A 23548-nucleotide genomic window follows, 5' to 3' on the forward strand; every position below is an offset into this window, starting at 1 on the left:
TTGATCTGCATTCTCTTCTTCGCCTGGTGCTCTTTTGCGTCTCGCTCAGAGACTCTTCAAGATGCTGCGAGGACAATAAGACGACAAGATGCGAGAGCACGTACTCGTTGCCATTCGTCCGTTTTTATGGATCCTGCGCTATTATACGTACGCCTCGATGAGAGGTCAAGGTTTATCGCAGAATCACGCAGAATCACGCGCGCAATCTTCGAGAAATTTACGCCGACCATTTTACTAGATCGTCCAATAATGTTGCGCAAACACTGAGAGAGACAAAATTCAAGTACTTGCTTGGTATCATATACATTAAAAGATATAAAAATACAAAACACACACATAATTCTAACTTAAAATAAAAGTGAAACTTTAAGAAGTCATAGTGAAAAATATAAAGGAAATATATAATAAAAAGTCTGTAGAAATATAAAAAAATATTCATACACATTTTTTTCCCAACTGAATCACACTGAACGTCATTGTATATCCCGCCATCGTACGAAGCTCGCGATGGCAATAGTCGCATTGTCAGTGATAAAGGTCGACAAACAAACCGCCCGCGCCCGCAACGACGATAAACCGCGGCAGAGCCATCACGGATTCTCACCACGACTTCTACTGACTACGTCCAGTAGAAAGATAAACGATCATTTTCGGTTGGAATTGTCGATACAATCAACAGGATTGTCAACAGGACCGTTGTTACAATATATTATAGCCCCCCTCCTATCCCCTTCGTATATAATAAAATTCGTTTAGGAAAAATACAGAACAAAAGAAGCAAAGATCGTTCAACCATTCGTGTCTCTTCACATTTACGGCATAACGAATGGAAAAATACGAGCAATGACAATCTGATACGCTATTCAACTGATAGAAACATTACTTTTGTTATATTAGCAAGAGTCAAGAGTATAAATCTAGAACCACTGAACCATTGAAAAAAGGTGATTCCAGACTGAATCCAAAACAATCTCTACAGATTTACCGCTTTGTGCTCACACGTACTGCTCAGTCGCGCGACACTTATTTACACATTGTTGACCCTAGCTCGCCACACAGCTCTCGTTCAGTGAACCGTTTTTCGCTTTTCTAGTTGTCACACAATAGCATAATTTTCTAGTTTCCTTATAATAAGCTCAGTTTAAATTTAAATCATTTTCTTGACCTGATATTATCATAAACATCTTATTCAGAGTCTGTATTTCAGTACCAGTACAGTACAAGTTTAAATTAAAATATTAATTAGAATAAAAATGACAATGCGACAAAGTCGAGTGGTTTCACGGACCGGAGTGTAGCGAATTAAAGACTCGAAAATAAGTGTGGCTAGCTAAGGCACGTAAAATATCTGCTGTAGGGGAGACCGGGGCTAACTCGACACCGGGGCAAACTTGACACTAGGCTTTTTGCCAATTTAAATCTATCGTAGAAACCTGCCTTTCCTACTGTGAATGCGTCTTTATGTGCCAGTATTATCAACGAAATTTGGTAACATTATGAGTTATAGTGTAATTTTTAACGCGACATAAGCGTTCTTGATAGTGAAAAGTAATTTTTCTGATCTCTCGAAAATGGTCTACTCTTTCATCGAGCTTTCGGGCAAAACTAAGCGACGTACAGCAAAATTTTTTTGCAATTTTGTACCTGAAGGAACGCTCTTTAAATGTGTACCATTAAATTTGCTTGAAAATTTTAATTAATTGTTAAAAATTGCCTTTAAAAAAATTGTGTCGAGTTAGCCCCGGTCTCCCCTACTTATAATGCATTTTGTCTATTCGGAAATATTCGAAAATAAAAATAGCGCTGTTTTCAAATCAAGCCCAAATTTTACGCGGGTGAATGTACTATATGATATGATAAGTTATTATATTAATTATATAACTAATATTGTATCATTTGTATCTAAAATTGCAGAATTTATCAATATTATTTTTTTCTTTAACTCCGTTTTTTACAGCAATTAACTCGTACTAATTAATTTTACACAGAGTGCTTAAAACAAGAATATTTGGTTATACTTTCGTGCACCTCACCCTTAAAAATCGCTGATTCGTGAATATATTATAGAAGAAAATTACGCGCAGCAATACGAAAAAGCCGTCAAAAGCTGGCAAATTTTTTCGCGTGAGAGCAAATGTTCGTATCTCAACACAGCATGGTCGAAAAGGGACACCTGTTGTCAGTGAACGCTGTACGAAAATCTTCACGTTCGAGTACTCGCCAGGATCAACCGCAATCCGACACGAATCCGCGCAAAAACACACGCGGCGCCAAAAATTTCGTCCGGGATCACGCGCGGCCGATTGGCTTGTATCCAGCTTGTATGCGCACGATTCGTATCGTAACACATCAGTGTGGATTGCGATGGTTAGCTCAAGGTCGCAATCGCATGCGTCGCATACGAAAGTAATGGAAGCAATTCTTGTTGCTTCCTCGAAAAGAACGAAGTAGGTGAAATTGAAAATGTTTTACGACCATTGGAATTTTGGCATCGAATAAATTTGACAATACATTGGCTCATTCCATTTCGAGAGTCACAAACGCTATTGCAATGGCATTCTCCATACTATTGGATTTAAATTTTACAACGTAATTCTATTCAAATTAATAAAACTAATGTATGTATTATAATAATGGAAAATCGAAAATAATTTGTAACGGAAAAAAAAACTAAAAATGTAAAACGAATTTTTTTATTTCAATAAAATCAATTTAAAAATTGAGAAACAAATGATATACCTTTTCGTTTTCTTATCTAACAATCTGATTGAATCACGCTTTATCAAATTTATTTCGATATATATTTGTTATAAAAATATCGGATATATGAAACATGTAAAGGATCTGTTAGATCTGCAAGAAATCATATAACATTTATTACATATTAAATATCTTTTTTTAACTGTTCCTCTCTCTCTCTCTCTCTCTCTCTCTCTCTCGCTCTCGCTCTCTCCCCCCCCTCTCCCCTAATATCGATTCGATTCTAAAAAAAAACTGGCGACGAAACCCAAGTAATTGCTGAATTATAAAAGATATCGGTGCCACTTGCGCATCGATACTATTCTGTACTTCTTTCAATTATTCGACAATGTTACATACATATTATAGACTTTCGGGTGTGAAAAAGATTGTTACGAGAATGAAAGCGTGCATCGCGTTTAAGTGGAAGCTTGTACGTTATAATCGGTGTGCCGGGTCACATTTAGGGTAACTCTGGTATTTACGCCGCGCGGGGTTTTACGCCGCAGATGTCAGAAAAAATAGAAGGAATAAAGGTACTTGCTCGCAATTATTCTGTTATGTGCCTTTATGCTATATTAGTATTGTGTTGTAATTTTAGTTCTTTACTGTTAATATTAATGAAACTGTCGTGAGTTGAATCGATTTCTCACCATAGTAAAAAGCGCGATCTTGTGTTACGACCTACGTAAAATGATTACTACTGTATTAGGAAATGTAAAAGGTTTAATGGTTATTTCATGATACATAATTGTAGAGAGATAGTAAATAATGGAACACAGCAAAATACAAGTGCATAGCTCTTGTATTTTTTATTTAACTTAATATCTTGTATATCCCTCCTGTTTAGGATATATACGGCAAGTTAGCATGCGGGATTTATGCCATAGTACAGACACTTTGTAAGACTCGAAATCTCCTATATATGTTCTTTTTCCTTCTTTTTTTGGATCGTATAACAATTATCTTTAATGCATCTCTATCGCTCTTCTATTTTCTTTTTAAAATTTTTCATTTTTATAATTTGTTTATCATTCTTACATCTTAATAAACTTCTTACACACATTTTATAACTTATTGTGACATTTTATTGCCTTATTTATAAACATTAATTGTAATTTTTTATAAGGCGTATATTTCATCCATGAATGTCATATAACCCACCCCTCTGGGATGTATGGCAAAAATGCAAGAGTTTCTAAAAGTTTTTTTTATTAAATACAAAGAATGAATATTTCATATTTCTATTTTTTTTTATAGTAGTAAACAGTATAAAGTTTTTATTGGTATAACTCATTTGCCTTAACCATAGTAAATAGTACTTGATAAATTAAGTTTCCCTTAGCTGCGACGTATATACCGGAGTTACCCTATATCAATTAGCAGCGCAGCCATTAAGACGGGTTTCATTCGAACTTACGAGCGAATGAGAGAGGCGTTAGCAATTATCGACGCACTTGCCGTCGAAATCAAGCGTTTATTTGCTGGACGTTCAATTTAGCTCGAGGACTGTTGAAGGTAAATCAGTCGACTGTAATTCACACCGTGACTTCCAATAGGAGAGATACGCGTAATCGAAGAGGCCGCTTAATGAATTAAAGACATTGAAAAGGTCAAGGTTCAAAGAGGTACGACGGCAAAGATGGAGTTCTGAACTACATCAATCACAGTATTAAACAATAAAGCAATAACATAAAACAATTAAGACAGCAATAATTTAACAAGTGATATGAAAAGATTCTTATCGAGAAAATCATATCTCAACGGTCTCATTTAACAAAGTGCTTTAATGAAATTAATTCAATCTGGAGTAAGTAATTCTGAAGTTGCGTGAAGAACATCACGTAACACTGTAAGATGTGACATATATGTACATATCACAAGATCACAATGTCAAAGATATATTCGTAACAAATTTTTTACTTTAACATAAATAAAATAAACCGCGCGAGAAACTGCTTTTGTACATTTTTGCATTCGCATTCTGTACGTCTGCAGTTCTATCCGCATAATACCCTTTCGGGATCATCTCATCGCAACAAGACTATATACTTCTATACTATCGACGTAATTGCTAATGCTAATTGCTAATTGCTAATACGCGGAATCGATACATTCTTATTGGCTATAAATTTTCTATAATTATTCTCGTATATGTCTGCCATGCAAATCGTCCATTTACACGCGAGCCCAAGGCAAACGCAATTACGGAAGAGTAGTCATATATAGAAAACTAGCAGTAAACTTTCGCCCCTTTTTGCCTACAAGTGACTCTGCTCTGCACTTCCGTGAGTCTCGTGGGAGCGATCGTTGTCGAGGGCGAGTAACGAAGCCGCGCCGAATTAATCGGGATAGTCTAAATTGGCATCGCAATTAGCAATAGCGATGTCCAAATCTCCATTTGTCCACCAAGTGCATCGTATTGATACGCTTTACTTACTAGATCATATATGAGAATCGCAATTGCAGATAATGCGTGTTCAATCAGTGCGTAAAATGGAAGATGTTCGATAAAACGCGGCGCTAGCTCGATCCATATAATGCAAAGAGCTTAATAAATGTGATATGAAAAAAAAATGTGTGTGATAAATATAAATCGTTACATACTTCGGCAATGATAATACAATCATTAATAATTATAAAAAGAAATACGATTAAAATAGACATAGACTGATTTCGTCGATCTTAAAGATTACTTGTATAGTTGTACATTTTTCGTCTCCCTTTTCTATGTTAATATAGTCTTTGCGGGTCTCTAAAGTAATCATCAATTAGCCATACTGCTGTATTATACGCGCGAATCGTTTCATAATTTATTTTTAACTTTAACCTTTCGACACGGTATATAATGTGAAGTGATGTGATAAGAGAGATAAAATATAAAATATATAAAATAAGTGTATAGAGAAAGAGAGAAGATATTACAAGTGTGCGTGCGTGCGTGTGTATGTGTGTGTGAGTAAAGATCTGCACCGAGCTTTAGCAACATATTCTTCAGCAAATTTCAAGTCTATATACTTTCACTCCACGAAAACTAAACTCCGACATAATTATACGAGGCTATTTAATATTGAAAATTAAAGGATTCTGGTGAGCTCAGGTCCAGAAATGCAAACAGACAATGGAAGTTTGTTCTTTAGTTAATTCCAGGTTTACTCTGCTTTAACCAGATCTCAACTTTGTTATCAGGATATCTAACAACGAAAATTCCAAAGTTATTGGGAAAAAAATAGTGTCTGATCAAACTTTACCCCGGGAGGAAAAAAGTTGTGCCAAAATCATCAAAGTATGCACAAAACAGTGATGTTTGATAAAAAAAAAAAACCTGCCGAAACACAATATGTATATACATTTTTCGATTATTTTATTCATCACTCTCTTATTAGGCTAACAAAAAATTCTTTATAGCATTATTTATAATGTGAAAGATTTACACGCTCATAAAAATTCCAAGCTTTATACGATAACAAGAACGGTAGGGCGCTTTTATACAATTTATCACCGAGCTTTGAAATGCATTATAGAATTTCCCAACGTCTTGAGACTCGAGTCGTGTAATCCACGCAAAATCGAATTACACGGAAGCCTCCGCGAGTTGCAAGAGCATGCCAAACCTAATTCACGTTTCTATTCTGATCTATGATAAAATATAAAAACACAAGTGTACGAAACCTTGAAATAAGTTACTCTAACTCTAAAGAGAGAATTTCTTCAAAGAAAATACGTAGAATAATTTATATATAATATCGAAGTAAGCTTGTTACTCTCGAACTTATTTAGAACACTTCAAAATTGCGAAAATTTTAGATAATTCTAGATCGTAAAAGTTAAAATAAGTTAATCGTATTATTAAAAATAATTCGGATAAATTAAAAACATGCCTTTGTTATAATTCTAGTAAACCTTACATATGCTCAATCGATAACAAAGATTTGAATAAACCAGATGATATAATCTATATGCTGCTGCTGCTATAATAGAATCAGCATAATTCAATAAAAAGCGTATCAAGTGACATCGACTGGAACAATCGACTCGTCAAGAATTTAATTCGATATATAATAACGCGTAATAAAATAATTATAAAAACAAGAGGTAATTTATGAGTCGAAGAGTATAATGACGAGACACGAGATTAATTGCACTTTCAACATATTATATACATCAAATATACGGACGGCCAGAACGGGACGCGATTTACATTTTATCTAGATTACACCATACATGCAACATTGTGTGCAACGACAGTTTATTCGCCAATGGCGAACAACGTACTTTGAAACGGCGTTTAACTTTTTCCACTATTTTGAAACGCCATTTAAATATCACGCTCGGCGCAACTTCACGAGAGATTAGAAATCTTTAAACTACTAAGCGTACGTACTTTTCCAGGCCGACAATTGCGAAACAAAATTAAATCATAACTTATATGCTAATAAATAAACGAGAGAGATGTCTGTTTCCCTTTCGTTATATAATTACCTTATTATTTATTAATAATCTTTTAAAAATCTCTCTCTCTCTTTCTCTCTCTCAACGTTTAAGATTAGATTCAATTCATTCTTAATGATTATTTTTAACAAATATTAAAATTCTGTGTAAAATCTGCAAAAAGAATATTTACAAAACTGAAATAAAAACTACAAAACCTACATATTAAATTTTACATTGATAATTTCCTTTTATACATTAATAAATGTATATCCTTATATTTTCTTTGAAATTTCTTTTTTCTCTTAATGCCTTTACGCGGAAAACAATGTATTGGTGTCGCATATACGTCCAAAGAAGTAAAAAAAAATGAGCAGAAATGCTTGTAAGATTTTATCAAACAAGCTTGGTCAAGAAATTAGAGTACCAGAAGATGGTTAACGAGCTTTTAGCAGTCTTTATTCTATACGTCTCTATTCTAATACACATCTAGAATATGGATTTCTGCTGTCTCGACAAATACCGATCGAAAGACGTCCCTTCACGTACGAGTACTTATATAACATGTCAGCAAAAGCTCGAAAGACAACAATGTGCGAATTTCAACATTAAAATGAGGATGGAACAAATATTTATTCGAAAAAACTGTTAAGACAGTTTTATGGAAAAAAGGCGCCAACATTTTTGTCGTACTCGATGAAGATTGAGAATCAGTTTTAATTAAATTTTAATATTTAAATATTTGATTAAATCGTTAAATGTTTAATAAAATTGCTGTTCTATTAACTATCAATTATATATTCTTACATTTCTCCTTATTTTTATAAAATATTATAAAATTTGCGTCCACTAAAAAATGATGATGCTTGCAATATTTTCTGTAAGGTTTATCACCTTTAAAGAAAAAAAATTTCTTAATTTTTAGGATAAAAAACAGATATAATTTTTATATGAAAGAAAGTTACAACAGCAATTCAACGATATATTCGGCGTGAGAAATAAAGCAAGCAATTTATAGAATGTCAAAAAGTTTCGATAATATAATTAAATATTTATTGCAATAAAATTAATATTGATTATTTCAATGAATTCGTAATATTTTATTAAACGTTCTACTGTGATGAAAACATATAATTTTTATACACAATCGTTGTAATTTATTGTCGAAGATAAGCAGTGATTGCACAGGCCGCATGTCTGACTAAAGTGAGCGATATCTACTCGCGACGCCGGCCACGTATACCACGATCATGTCACGTGCAGATTATTCATCATTTCACTTTGGAACACCTACTCGGCGGGGATTAAGTTCCAAGACTCGTCGTCAATATCGATTAGTGTGACTCAATTTAATTATCCTCTAATAACATATATACGAGAATGGCGTAAAATTAGCATGCAACGATGAGACGATGATTATAGCTTTTTTCTCGTCTTTAATGTATCGCGATCGAATCGATCGCATAACGCGCATAAACTTGACAGAAATAAAATTGACTTACCGATATTTGGATGTTGCAATTTTCTACATATCCGCGCCTCACGCTCGAGTTTTTGAAAATCTGTAATAAGAGGACATACTTGGTTAAACATATGTATAATACATTAATAATTTAAAAGAAGTCAATAAAAGTAATTTAGATCACGTAAAACGAGTTGCTACTTTCTCTAATTGCCGCAATCAATTATATTTTTGTAGATGACGACGAAAGCCTTCGGTGATGTGAGTTCGTCTAACGTAATATTAATTGCACGTTAATTTGTCTGAAACGTTCGATCGCCGCGCCGCGCCGCGCCGCGCGCCGGACAGAATCGTGACAGAATCAAATTTTGCATTGACGTTTCTCAACGAGCTTTCCCAGAGCTAATTCACTAAGAGGCACGAGAAAATTGCATTTATCGATGGTAGACTCATTTTGAGAATTATTTCCCGATACCTTCTTACGTACATTGCGGAATCAAGAATCAATTTCCTCTGTATTATAATATTTGATGGCTATTTGATTAAAATAGCTCAAGATGGTATGTCCTAAAGTATTGCTATTTTATTATTGCATTTTTTTCATAAATTTTAAATAATCGACAAAGCGACTCCGAGCGAATAGTTATATTCTTCTTATTATTAAAGCGTATATAATTATAATATCAATACTTTAACAAATTAACAAGATCATTAAATATTTGAAAAATAATCCATAAGTTAGCGAGACGCAAATAACGGAGTTATATACGCATCATCTATCAACGACTGTTATATACGCGAATAAAGATATATTATCAATATAAATTGTCTCAAGGGAGACAATAATAAATATTTACTTAACACACTTGAGTCAATTAATTTCAATTAAAAAATCATAACCTAGAAAGTTACTTTGACGGAAAGAATTTTTATAATCTTTTACTAAACACAAGTGCAAACCAATTTCCATACGTTCGTACTATCGCTTTACTTGTTACGCTTTATTAATTACACGAGATTCTCTAATGATTCTCCAATGTTACGCAGACAATTGCTTTCTAGAAGCATAGCTGCGCGATCACACTCGTAACAAAATACGCAAATTGGCCAACAAATTTCAGCAGCATTTCACGACTGAACAAAATGGCAATGCACGTAACGTTACATTCGGTGCTGTAGGCACAAGTTGCAACTTAATTAGGTGCGCAGACAAGTCGAGCGTTGCAATTCGCGGTAGCGATTATCTCGTCGACTAGCACGTTATCGCCGTCAAAATTTCATTTTTATTTTATTAATTTTTCTTCCCTTCAGACTTCTCGCTGTATAAAAATCAATGTAATCTTCGATCATATCCAGTATACATGAAATCAAGTTATGCAAAACTTTATAATCTTTCCTTTCGCCTACTTATCTCTTCTCTGATTTCCTCAAAAGTCGTTATAACGTCTTCAGATATATATCAAACTACCGCATTTTACATAAAAAATATAGTTGCGTAAGAAAAAAAAACTTACATAACGTGACCTTTCGCGTAACCCGGCGAACTATCTCACGCGTTTAATACATGGTAGAGACGTATCTATACGCGGACATCCTTATCAACTGTGTTGACAGCATTGATTTTTATCTGCGACGAAATGTAAAAGATCGTCCCGATTAAGCGAGTCAAAAGCATACAAATCCTATTTTCTTCCACAGATTTCACAAACAAATTATTTATCACTTAACATACAGTAAGTGATAGTCCACTAATCGATAAAGGTGTGTCTGGATAACAGTCCTTGCGATCACCTTCACCCCCATCCAATAATTAACACAATCTATATAAAAATATATACCTATAAAATGTGTGTGTGTGGAGGGAAGGAGAGGGCAGAAAGAGAGAAAGAAAGAGAGAAAGAGAGAGAGAGAGAGAGATTACGCGCAATCACACACATACACAACATGTGTACGCGTGTTTGAGCGAATCATTTCCAGCAGGTTACGCGGCAAACGGGCTCGTTAGAAAAATGTATTCTCTTATTTTTATCTCGTTATAGACAGCTCTGTGCGGCCTGTCCTTAAGCATGCGCGCGTTGCATTTTTCATAAGAATTATCCATATCGATTTGAGCAACCAATCTCGATCCACATCGAGAATCCATATATATGTATATGCTGCAAATCAATCAGCACACAAAAAATTACGCATCTGAATTTTTCATATCTCTATTTTAATAAAATTAATTAATTACGGTTCAAAGAATACAAACAAATAATTTTCGATTAAAATTGTATCGTTACTCGTTACAATTACGAATGTAATCGAGTTACGAAACGAATGCTCATGCAGAAAAATGGCGAATTTTCGCGCAATCAGTTTCGCTTTTCCGGCAATCACGCATCCTATACAAAGATGTTGTCGAAAAGGCGAATGTCGATGCACGTCCTTAAGAGCGTCTCGTAACAGCTCTATCGACGAAAGGGTACCCGCGTCGTCGAAAGGTTGATCATTTCCATCGGCAAGGCCGATTCTCAGAAAGCATCCACCCGATGTAACGCTTCTCATCCGATAGAGCGCGAATGTCATGAAAAGCGTCAATAATAAAAACTATCGTTGGTCGCGCTCGCTTATTATGCAAGTCGATGCGGAGAAAGTGCGAGGTACCCTTGATCTGTCATGCGTGATAAAGCTGCAAGGATAATGATACATTTTTTCCTCCCGATTTCCGGACGGCAATGAAGAATCCCGTTATAAACTCCGCGAGAAAAATAGAATGGCTTTTTCATCGACAAACAGAAGATTAAGTGTTTTTTTCCCCCATTTTGTTATATGTTCAAGATCTGTGTCAATAAAAACATTTTTGGACAAATTTATAGAAAACTAATAAAATATTAAACACCAAGTATTATCGCATAGAAAATGTGATAATTCACGAAAACTGCAATTTAAATTATAAATGACAAGATGTGATGTTAAAAAAGAATTGGCGAGATCAAGTGGAAAATTCAAAGAGAAAGACAAATAGAGATCGAATAGAGAAAGACAAGAAAAGCGCGAGTACTACTGGTACTAGTGCGCGTATATGTCAAGGAACATGGCCAACCTCCTCATGATTCTCTTTGTAGTCCAAAACCGCGAATTAGAAATTCAAATGATCGCGACACCGACGAAATCCCGACTATATTACTCGATTAATTATTCGTCGTGCCGAAAGCAACGAAATTTCGCCGTTCGGATGAGTCTCAAACAAATTTCTCCCGGATAATAACTTTCAAGCGATAAAAAAGATTTTACAATTTCACAGTTCTGCTTTTGAATAAAAACGCTCGCATATCGTAAACAATTCGCAATGCATTAAATTCGTAATTGAATTTGAAAATTCAAATACGAGCTATTGGCTTGGCTTACAATTAAATTGTCTGCAACTACTCAGCTGTGCAATTACTCAACATTAAGTTCTTTCTGTATATATGCTTTTTTATTATTTATCACATAAAACATAAATTATCTGTGACACAGTTTCTATTTTCTATAAAAACATACGTTATAAAATAAATAGCTAACCTGGGCCATTTTAGAATAAACTATAAAAAGAAAGAAATGATTGTAACATATCCAGAATTGAACCAAGTTAAATTAATGTGTGTATAGTAAAATAAGTATATAATAATATTATAAAATAAACTGTAATTTTTTATTCACACAGTTCGTTACAAACTATTATTATCGCGCATGTTTAATCAACCGTCATTTCTCTATGTTTGATCGCGAGCGCATTCCGCACATGCCAATTAATTTAATACTGATTGGTTTCGTCCGTTGCGTCCAAGGACAAAACGCTATAACATAAACGTCATAAACGAATGAATAAGTGAAGAATCTTCTGCGTCTCCAGGATTACACTTGGATAATTTTGCAGCGTAAAGAACAATCGCACGGCGTGCGTTTCAACATGCACCACAAAAAGAATGGAAAAAGTCTTATCCCTCGGCGGGCGAGCATACCACAAAGTAGTACAAGTGCACTGTGTCGTTACGTGTCATACTCGCGCTGTCTCGGAATCGGAAATGATAGGAAATGACAACCAAGCGCGAATCGAATCGCGAGGAAATCAAGGAAATCAAGGAATTCCTACTCATTCCTTCTCCTACTCATAACGATTGGTTCCTATACCTCGCTATTTGCTTCCCTCTCGTTCCCAGAATTGGAGTTTTATTCGTTGCGCGGAGCGCGTACGCCATATTGCAGAGGCCGCGGCCTTCGTTAGGTCAAGAGGTCACTGGAGCAAGGTCGTAGTCTGAGCTGACTTGCACGAGCAAACGATTCTTGCATGTCCGAGAAGACGAGAGAACAAGAGAGAAAGAGGAAAAGAGGGAGAGAGAAGGGGGGAGGGAAAGAGGAGGGGGGGGAGAGAGAGAGAGAGAGAGAGAGAGAGAGAGAGAGAGAGAGAGAGAGAGAAGATAAAGCAGAGAAAGATGTAGGTGAGAAGAGAAGCAGAAGGACAAAAGGAATAGAGGGAGGATTCCTTTTTTACCCTGACACCTTTTTACCTTTTACCCTCGCCATGCCTCGGCGCGGCGAAGCGATGCCAAAGATAGATTTATCTCGCCGCATCGTACCCGCAGAAAATGGCCATAAATTGAACGAGGGTGAAGGAAGTGAAGGACGGAAACGAGTATGCCGGCTTCGCGGGAGGAAATTATGCAATTCCGAGTGCTCGCGAGTCGTTCGGCGCGATGAAGATGAGACGCGACCTTCCTTTGCGATACCTATTCTCTCTCTCTTAATGCATACTTGCACGCGGAATTAAATCTTGATCAAACGAGGCAGCGGTCTGGACAGAGGAATCCACCGAGAGCGATATATCGTTACTATCTATGTGCATCGAAGAAATTCAGCTTTCATCGTAAAAGCCTCGAGTACATGGAAGATAGAAATATTATACCCAGAACTATTTCCGCACATAAGCATTTTGTAAGCAAATGGAAATAAAAATAAAAAGTTGAAAAAACATTGTTGTTATGCTAAATTTTAGATTGCGTATAAATAATATGAAAAATTGTGTTAAAATAATGCTCGAGATAATGCGACGATTTTTATGACAAACTTTTTCGATAGTTATCAATCTTTTCAAGGCACAATATATGACGAGATTTGATTCAAACAGAATTCACACATCACACACACACACACCCATATGTAAAATAGAATGTGACGAAAACTGGAAATTTTTTTTAATTCTTTTGCGAGAAACGCCATTGGTTTTTCATCACTTATACTACTTATAGTATAACGCATGATTATTTCGATATATTTGTTATTGTTATATATTCAACTGTTTCATTATTACTATGAATATTACATTATTCTGCCGGCAAAATTTCTTTCGCAGTGGTTAACCACGATGCATTTACGTGCATGTGAAACGGTAGTGACCGCATTTCATGCGTTGTACTCGGATTAGAACGCGATGTGTTAGATATCATTCGCATCGTTGCGCCGCAGTCAAATGGTTCAATCGAGCAATCAAAACAATACTACGTTAATCGTTCGAACCAAATTGTAACGCGTAATTATTTTGAACGATCGTGTTCTCATTTTACGTATCAGGTTGTTACAAATTTTGGCGTCAAGTTCGGTTTTGCGAGAAAATAGTAGACTATAATTTTACAGAGAAAGAAATATCATATATCAGACAATTAATAAAATTATTTAAAACCATATAAAAAGAGAAAACGAAACAAAATGAAGTAGGAATAACCTATGCCGGCATACTCGATCGCGTATTCAGTGTCGCGAATTCGGCACTTTACGTGCAAAGTCGCCAAGTCTGTGGAGCGATAAAGAAGGAATTTAATTCGCCTCGTGTTCAATTATATGTATTAGGTATTGCGCGTTCGACAACGTTCTTTCCATCTCCGCGTCATTCGAAAGCACTGCCTTCTTGATGATATACGTAGCGCGCGGATGCGATCATGCGATTGAATTTCAAAAGAGGCCGCGATGTATTTTCCGGACTAACGATCTCGCTGTACGGTAAAACTGACAACTGCATTGGTGATCCCGCTTAAGGATTGCGCTGGCAGTAATAACGAAAATAGCCACTCGATCAAATCGATCAAATCGACGCAAGTTTTTGGCTTTTTTACTCGTCTGTGTACACTTGGAGAAAATTGTATTTACAAATCATTTGAAAAATTACAAACAAAAAAATATCTATGGTAAAAAAAGAAATCTTTCGTGTTTTTATTCCTGTTTCAGAATATTACACAAGTAATTGCACAAAAAAAATAATAACAGATTGAAATAAAATAAAATACTGTACATACACTGTGTTAAAATTTTCTATAGGTTAATTTGCCTAGAAAAATAAGTACTTACCAGAGTAACAACAAATTGCAACATTTTGATATCGACATATATGTCAAAATGTATGCCAAAGAGACATATAGTAAATAATAAAGGCAACAGTTCTACGTATGTTGCTGTGCGTGCACATTTTCTGCGATCGAGCAACCGCGCGAGAGAAACGACCGTGTAAAGACATGAAAGCAGCTCTTTTGCAATGGAAATTTACGATGACAATTTCGAGGCGCTATTGCCTCAGAAACATTTCAAACGTTTCTGGAAAGAACGCTCGAGAAGAAGAGCCTTTCCTTTCCGTGCCTCGACCTGTCTCTACTATATATTTATATCATGTTAAAGAAAGCCGGAAACAACCTTTATCCGATGCGTCGCGTCGCCCCAAACGAGAGCACATCTCTCCCTTTCTTTCAAAAGATATTTCAGACTCGAACTTGAAACACATGCTTGAATGAGTGAGCGCCTTTTAGTAGTGTAAGTATACTTTTCGCTTAAAAACTTAATTTTATCGACAGTCTGTTCACTGGCGTTAATGCGCTTTTGCAATCGCGATATTTTAATAACGACAACGATCTTATTATATGATCGTATCAAAGTAGATGAACAATATTTCGAAGAAAATTTCCAAAATTTTTCTTATCCTTTTTATTAATCCTTTATGCTTTCCATTATAATTTTCTAGCAATGATTAGCGATGACAGACATCTTTACAGATTTTCGAAGTATTTATAAGTGGTTTAGTCAAAATTTGTGACCGCAACAATTAAGTCGTCTATCGAATACGAGTCTATCAGAATACGAGTTATCTAATACGAGAAACAATCAGCCTATTTACCCATTTATACCAAGTCATCCCCGACCCCGACATGCACCATTGCACACCATGTCACAAGCGAGCCATTTCGCAGCAAACTTTGACTTACAATTAGATATCCCCAAGTTCAATAACAAGTTCAGATATTCTAACCGCTAACGAATATGACATATTATATATCCAACAAAAAAAATCGTGAAACACGTATAATCACAAATTGTCTATGTACATACGTAACTCTATACACCTTACATGCACGTTAACGACGTAAATTACAAAAAGCATTGAATTGTTCAAAATCAGCTTGCGCTATCCTTACCGAGTGACGACACGCCGAATTAAAACCAATGTGAATATTCAATGACGTGGTATAAAATTCGATTGACTCGCTTGTACTTGACTGCCACTTACCTCTATTCGAGAGTTTTTTGGTGTTTATGATTTTTGCAGCAAACTCGTGACCGGTACTCTTTTGCACACATCGTCGAACCACGGAGAAGGCACCTCTGAAACAATCGCGAGAACAAACATATGTTATTATATTGCTATGTAATTGTTATTCGGAAGATGATAATACGCGCAATATGTATATGGATGTGTCTATAGTGGCGCACACAATGCATACAGATATATTAAAGCGTAATAATATATATACACGTCATAAATAACAAATTACGAATCCTCGCTAATTAACTTGTAAAAAATGCTTTGACCCTAACTCTTTTCACAATGCAAATACTTTGACCTTTACTCTTTTTGCAATACAACTGATTTGAAACTCATAATGCAAACATTATAAAAATTAAATACGTTAAGTAACAATATTATAGTAACGTATTATAGTTTGTTGAATTCGATAATTATTATTAGCATATTATTGTGTGACAGTAATTATTAATTATATTTGTATGACAAGTGTTAATAATATTCAATGACATTATTGCGTGAAATTTTTAAACATTTTAAAATGAATGAAATTGTTGAGTTACTGATGTAATTCTTGTAACTCTCGCCAAAATTAGATCATCCTTTTATTAATGTTTCATTGAAATTACGTACCGCGAGTACAAGTATATCATAAGAAATCTATCTTTAATCATGCATCAACACCATCCAACATTTGTGTTGGAATATCTTTGCTCTCGCAGCTTTCATTAAACGAAAAAAACTGAGTCTAAAATTTCCCAACTTAATTCTATGCGCGATACTTTTCTTTTATGAAATTTGTGGAATATGATAAAAATGACATTTTTATATCAAAAGACAGAACAGAATTTTTGAAAAGCATAGAATATATTGAAAGTCTTCAAATTTAAGCGTGCGTTGATAGATTTACAATACAATTCTATAATTTTCAAGGGATCCAAATGATGTTGTCACAGCCTAGTCACGGCCTGATCAAATCGATTCTACGATTCGCTTTACACCTCCGCGTTGCTAAAAATAAAATGATCGCGATTACATGCCGTGACGTTAAAAGTATTCGTTAAAGCGATATTCGAAGTAAAAAAAAGCCAATTCCGTAACGAGACAGCGATTACACTCGCATCCAAGAACAGCGAGTAAAGTCCACCTTCAGAATTCATATAGTCGCATGGCATATATCCGGCATCTCTAGCTACCCGAGAACTAAACTTTCTCGATTACCCCATACCCTTGCGACACACTTCGCGCCGTTACTTCTTCTATACATATATATATATATATATATATATATATATATATATATGGAAAACCGCGTGGCCGGTGCTGGGAAAACTTGGACTTGCTTTAGCGCTTTAGTTTCTCCGCCGAGCGTTCTGTAGCGCCGTCGATCAAGGTGGTAGATTAGCGACTACAGATTGTTCATTGAGCGAACATTTGCCGAGAGATTTAAATTGTCGTCTTTCTTTCTTCACAAGCGAGGGCTTCCGTTTATCGGTCCGGAATTAATGGGAAAATCTGTTATTGTCCGCATTGCAGATAATCGTCCACGCATTTTGTTGTCGTGAAAAAGAGATTCGGTTCAACCGAAATGGACATTGCTCGAAGAACGTTTTTCAGATGTCGTTTTAAAGTTGAAGCATGGAAAATGAATTTAGGCGGCTAGCAATATCATCGCGAAACTGCGTATGTCACTGCAGGAATAATTAAATTCTGGCATCGAAAATTAAATTTATTACCGCCTCAAATTTTTTTATATGTTAATTGCAATTGTTCAGAAATTGAGATCAAACTAGCTCCAGTTTTCTACGCGCAATAAACGAGTGCGTCGTTAAAATATCGTGTCGTTAGATTCGACACGGACGAAAGTTATAAAAGTCACGTCACAAGAGATTGCAAGATAATATGATAAAAAAATAATATATACATCGAGAAGAGCACAAATATTTTTCGTGACGCGACAAAGATAATATTTCGAATAAAAAATTTCATAGATTATCTCTTTCCATAGTGAAAGTATATATTATCCTTGCTACGGGTTATAGAGACTCCCGAGGCCGATACTGGTCCTGCTGGCGTCGGCGCTGTGTTGCAGGCATCGATGCGACGCGACGCGACGCGCGCCACGACGATCACGCCGCTCGGTCTGCCCGGAGGAAAAAGGGCGAGGCGGGTGCTTGGCTCGTTTCCATGACGACCAATCATTACCGGAGATTTGCCACCAGCTACCGCGTGCACCAACCCCCGTCACGCCAACCCCCTGCCGCTTTTCCAACCCCTCATCATAGAGCGGGGTAGCTTTTCCGCTCACGTGCTCTTTACGAGATTATAACGCCGAAGCACGACGATTATTTAACGTCACGCTCCTGTTCTCGCGCTACACGCTCATCCCCTTCACGCGCATGTCGGTCACGATCAGATACATTTGAATTTTACTAATTGTAAATAAGCAATGCTTTGTAAACTTCCATCGAAGTCGAGTATCGAATATTGCGAGGATCAATCAAAGAACGTAATAAAAACACTCAACTTTAATAAACATCCATTTTTAATATTTTTATACAAACGTGAATTTATTTTCTGCCATAAAAATATCGATATCAATTATAATAGTGAGAATACCTTCATTATTATGCGCACGATAGATTATGACGATATATAAATGGTTATTAAAAAAGTAAAAATCAGAATATCCTCTTAGTTATTTTAACCAAGAATTTTAACAACAAAATCGTCGATAACATTGGAATTAATTTTGCATCGGGAAAAATTTCACGAAAGGTCATTATCTGTTGCAATTTGTTAATATCAATATCATTCAGTGGGCAAACCGTATTTTACCTCGCGCTTGACGAGTGATCGCCTTGGCGGACAAGTCCGGGCATGGTGTAGTTTACTAAAACTAAAACGAGCAACTGCGACGTGATTCTCTCTAGCAGTAGCGCGCGACACTAATGATGCATAATTGACAAAAGTTTGCGATAAATGCGATATACACTATTGCAGCGTCGCGTCGTGTCGCGAGACGCAAAGCAGTGATCGTACATTCTGCCCGTGCTCCGAACAAAAGTGACAATAGGATGATGAGATATGAGATGCCGGATAAAGACATTCTCTCAGATGCAGAAACAGATGCAGCACGAGTACGCAAAAAATATATGAGCATCGAATGAACACGATATGAAATTGCATCATACGATTTCTCTTCTATGATGCAACGCGATGCAATTTTCGTTTCATGTTTGGCTATAAGAGACAAAGGAAGCGGAAATTACACTACGAAGGATAAATTCATATCCTCATTATTCTATAAGCAGTAGTCAGATCAAAGACCTATTTAACTTGATTCATTTCATATCGAATGATACACTGTCGATGTAATTCTGCAAAATTATCTATTTCATTCGTGAAATAATTTCAGACTACCTTAACAACTTGAGGAAATCTTGTAACAATCGTGTCGTACAATACGTAATGTATGTAATTCGCGTTAAAAAATATCCAATCAATTCCATGAATGTTGTTTACATAGCAAAATAAATTTTAAACGGCGCTATTCTTCGATTCCAATACGAATATGCAGGTCATCTTTGCATCTTTATGGATTAACGATTAACGTGTAAAGCTTTCTCTAGATAGCAAGCAACGAAAGAAGTGAGAGCGAACGTGAGATGAGAAATGATCTCCTTTGCGTGATATTGCGCCGCAAAAAATATAGAGTAAGGTAAACAGAAAAATGTCAATGGAAGAAGGACACGTGAGACCAACAGCAAGGTAAAAAAGGGAGCCGCGCAAGAGTGGAGTAGAAGATGGAGATCTTGCGGAAAAAAAACCCGTGAGGGAAGTGAGGAATGGAAGAATAATGCAAGGGGACGAAAGACATCGACCTTGAAACGAGTCAGTTCGCTCGCTGACGTGGAACTAGGGCGATCGACGATGAATCCTCAAAGAGAAGCGTTCTAGCTGTCGCCCAACAACGACGGCAACGGAGATGCGCTTTAAATACCCGCTCGTTCTTGCCAACACACGGCTCGCTTGCTCGCCACGCGAGATTGTGGCGTCCCTAAGGGCACTTTTCTTCTTTATATCCGACTACCCCGTGCCTGTGGTGTCTCTGGTCTCATCGCGCTCGATTTATCACCTTCCTCGACGTCGCGCGTCGCTCCTCGTCGTTTTTCCATTGTAAATTTCCACTATTCTACAGCGGTTTAACTAAAGTTTAGGGGATCTACTGACAGAAGAATAAAGTTACGGAGAACTATATTTCCTTCTTTTATTTTGAGCAATCCCGATTCCGATTATTTCGATTGACAATTATTTCGCTATTTATCTCTTCAACAGAATTTTCAATCGATTATATCATAAAATGTAATTTTAGAACTCACTATCAACCGACTAATAGAAATGTAAACTTGATTTGTGACCAGGAAAAACAATATAAAGAATGATGATAAAATAATATAACAATTTGCTATGTTTGCGCGTTAGATATATCTATCTTATTGTTAGACAGTAGAGAGAATTGTGAGCAAACGAATTAATCTTTCATAATGGAGCAAATATTATTATAAAAATTCTCTTTTCCGCTTGATCTTGTATCCTTAGTAACCGCGGCTACTGACTCCTACTGGCAATTATTAACTTTATCGAACTTTCATCGATTGGATTTCGCGGCGAAACCTCCAATCGAGTGACGCTAAGGCCATCGAAAATAGCCTCCCGTTACCCAAGTTAGTTTTCGATCTCGAGGAAACTAGTGGGCGAACTAATCGAGAAAGCACTATCGAGAAAGAGAGAAAGGATGGAAAAAAGAGAGAATGAAGGAAGAAGGAAGCTTTAACCGGTATACCTGGATATCTTACAAAATGGGTATACACGTTTGCGCGCGCAGGTCTTGCGGAATCCTATACGACACTCGGCCGCGCTGCGCCGGGTTCCTCTACGGTCTACACTAGTCTACAGCATAGCATCGCGCATCACGTGGTAGGTCGTAAAGCGTGGTACTCTTGTACTTTGCATAGTGACTCTACCCGTCCTACTTTTGTCGTTGCACCGCTACTATGCGACACCGCGACCGATCGCGAACGTGAGCCGTACCGTACATATACATGTATCTACATACATATACATATAGATGTGCATGATGTACATACATGCACAAGCATGTTGCCGCAGCAAATACTACAGAACTGTCTGCTGCTGCTGCTGCTGCTACGGATGGGCCTACTCCTATCACTGATAGCTATTATTAACCCTCAAATCGAGTAGCCAGCTTCCATATTATCCCTGAAATTGCCGCAAGAATACGGGCCTTCAGCCCTACAATCAAACCCTTCAGTTGAATCACAGTCAACTATTGCATGAAACGCGAGAACACGAGCAAATAAGCTCGTAAACTCGAGAAAAAATTGAAACGAATGTAAAATACTCTTAACAAACTATACATAACTACTGTTTTTAGATAATACAGTGATTATTGAAAGAAAAATTTAATTTCTTAAAATTTTTTTCCCCAGGAGAACCTACATGCACAAATGTCAATAGGCATATTATTGACTTCGCAAAAAAGATAAAATTTATTTCATGTTTTTTACAAAATGTTCGATTAAAAGAAAGATTTTATATAGAAGATAATAGATGATCAATGATTTATTTTTTAATTCTACGTGAAAGTTATTCGGTTATTGCGTTACGCGGATATACATATAACATAAAATTGCATCCGATTATTCAAATAATTAGTTCCAAAATGGATAATAACACTATAACAACGATTAATGGAAAAAGGCAATCTCATGCTATATGTTTATTATTTTTTTGAATAAATAATTATGCATTCTTATAAGAGTAAATGAAAAAGAGAGTTTATAATAATTCAATTATAAACAAAATTCAATTATAAAATTGAGAAAACTTAACAAAACTTATTCGTACCCCGCGAGCTAGAAAACTTGACGTTTAATTAGTGCATAAAATATGTGAATATGCGAACAATGATGTCTTTTACCCCTACATTCTCTCCTACAACAGACTCAATTAACATAATAATTACATAATAATTACATAATTGCATTAAGTATATTGTTTGCCATATTTGTGCCAATTAGCATTGCAGAAGCAATAATTTCTGGTAAGACATATATATCACAATGTAAAATAAAACTTGAACTGTAAAATAATCTATATAATTGTCCGAAAAAAATCCCAATTAAAGCTTGTATTCCAAGTAGGGTAGAGCGGGGTCAAAAGTAACGCAGGGCGAAAGTAACAACTCAAATATCTATATAGTTATAAGCATAGATGCGCATGCGTTTGTTGGTTAACAGATGAAGCTGAACAAGCTTTAACTATAAGCTATATCTTATAGCTATAGCTATATCTATATAGCTATAAACTAGCTATAGATATTTGAGTTGTTACTTTCGCCCCGCGTTACTTTTGACCCCGCTCTACCCTAACACTGTTATTTAAAATTTTATTTACTAAAAAATACTCTTTTCATTTATTTCGTACTTCCGAAAAGCGTTCTCCTAAACAGTACCAGCATTTTTCTACAGCATTAACTGACAATGAGTCATGGCGTACAAAGGCTTCTTCAATTAGAAAGAGCAATTCTTAAAGAACACAACAATTACTCTATTTGTCTTGTAACTGACGTTAATTGTTACATAATCCATAAATAAAAGCTTTAGTCTTCGTTGCGCGCGCAAGTTGCGTTCGGAATAAATTCAAATCATGAAATAGTCCATGAAATGAACTAATGTGGATAATTGATGGGTGGAATATATCGAGATTACGACCGACGTTTCTCCATCTTCATGAAGCCGAAAGTTATCCATTCATATAAGAATCAAAAGCCAGATTGTGGCAGCAGGCCAACGGCGCACGACGAGTAATAGTCGATAAGATAATTTCCCTAGGGATAGCTCTCGCTCCACTCTTTTTCCAACGAGTCATTACTTTATTACGGCCGTAGCTGTTTAGATAAGAAGCCTAAAATTCTACGAATAACAACCGTCCGACCGTGTAAGTATTATTTTATTAAGAAATTAAAGCGGATTAAAATGTATGATGAATAAAGAGATGCTAAAATTCGTGAAACTTTTTTGCGTCAAGTTTGAGACAAAGATTCATGCGTTGTTTTCCTAATAAAGCTAATAGTAGACACCGCGGAAAGTCTTTTTTAGATCAAATAACGATGCACGCGAAAATAATTGCATACATGTAAATCGTTTCAATGTGTCTCAGCATTGCCTGTCTCGGAAATCTATATAATCATAAAACTACTTGACAAATTTCCGTATCCTAATGACGAAGTTTAACCGATAATTCAA

The 23548-nt window shown here is 36.0% G+C and overlaps 1 protein-coding gene across 28 annotated transcripts in view; it reads right to left on the reverse strand.

Annotated features, from left to right (window-relative positions):
• Camkii (Calcium/calmodulin-dependent protein kinase II) overlaps window positions 1–23548 on the reverse strand; it is a 119065-nt gene that overhangs the window by 72592 nt on the left and 22925 nt on the right. For all 28 annotated transcript variants that reach the window (XM_071790653.1, XM_071790654.1, XM_071790652.1 and 25 more), the window contains exons 2-3: window positions 16203–16297; window positions 8673–8732 (exon numbers count right to left, since the gene is read on the reverse strand). In XM_071790653.1, coding sequence (XP_071646754.1) covers window positions 8673–8732; window positions 16203–16297 — 155 coding nt within the window. The remainder of the gene's footprint in view (window positions 1–8672; window positions 8733–16202; window positions 16298–23548) is intronic.

The sequence above is a fragment of the Temnothorax longispinosus genome, chromosome 10, assembly GCF_030848805.1.
Source record: "Temnothorax longispinosus isolate EJ_2023e chromosome 10, Tlon_JGU_v1, whole genome shotgun sequence".
Lineage (NCBI taxonomy): Eukaryota > Metazoa > Arthropoda > Insecta > Hymenoptera > Formicidae > Temnothorax > Temnothorax longispinosus.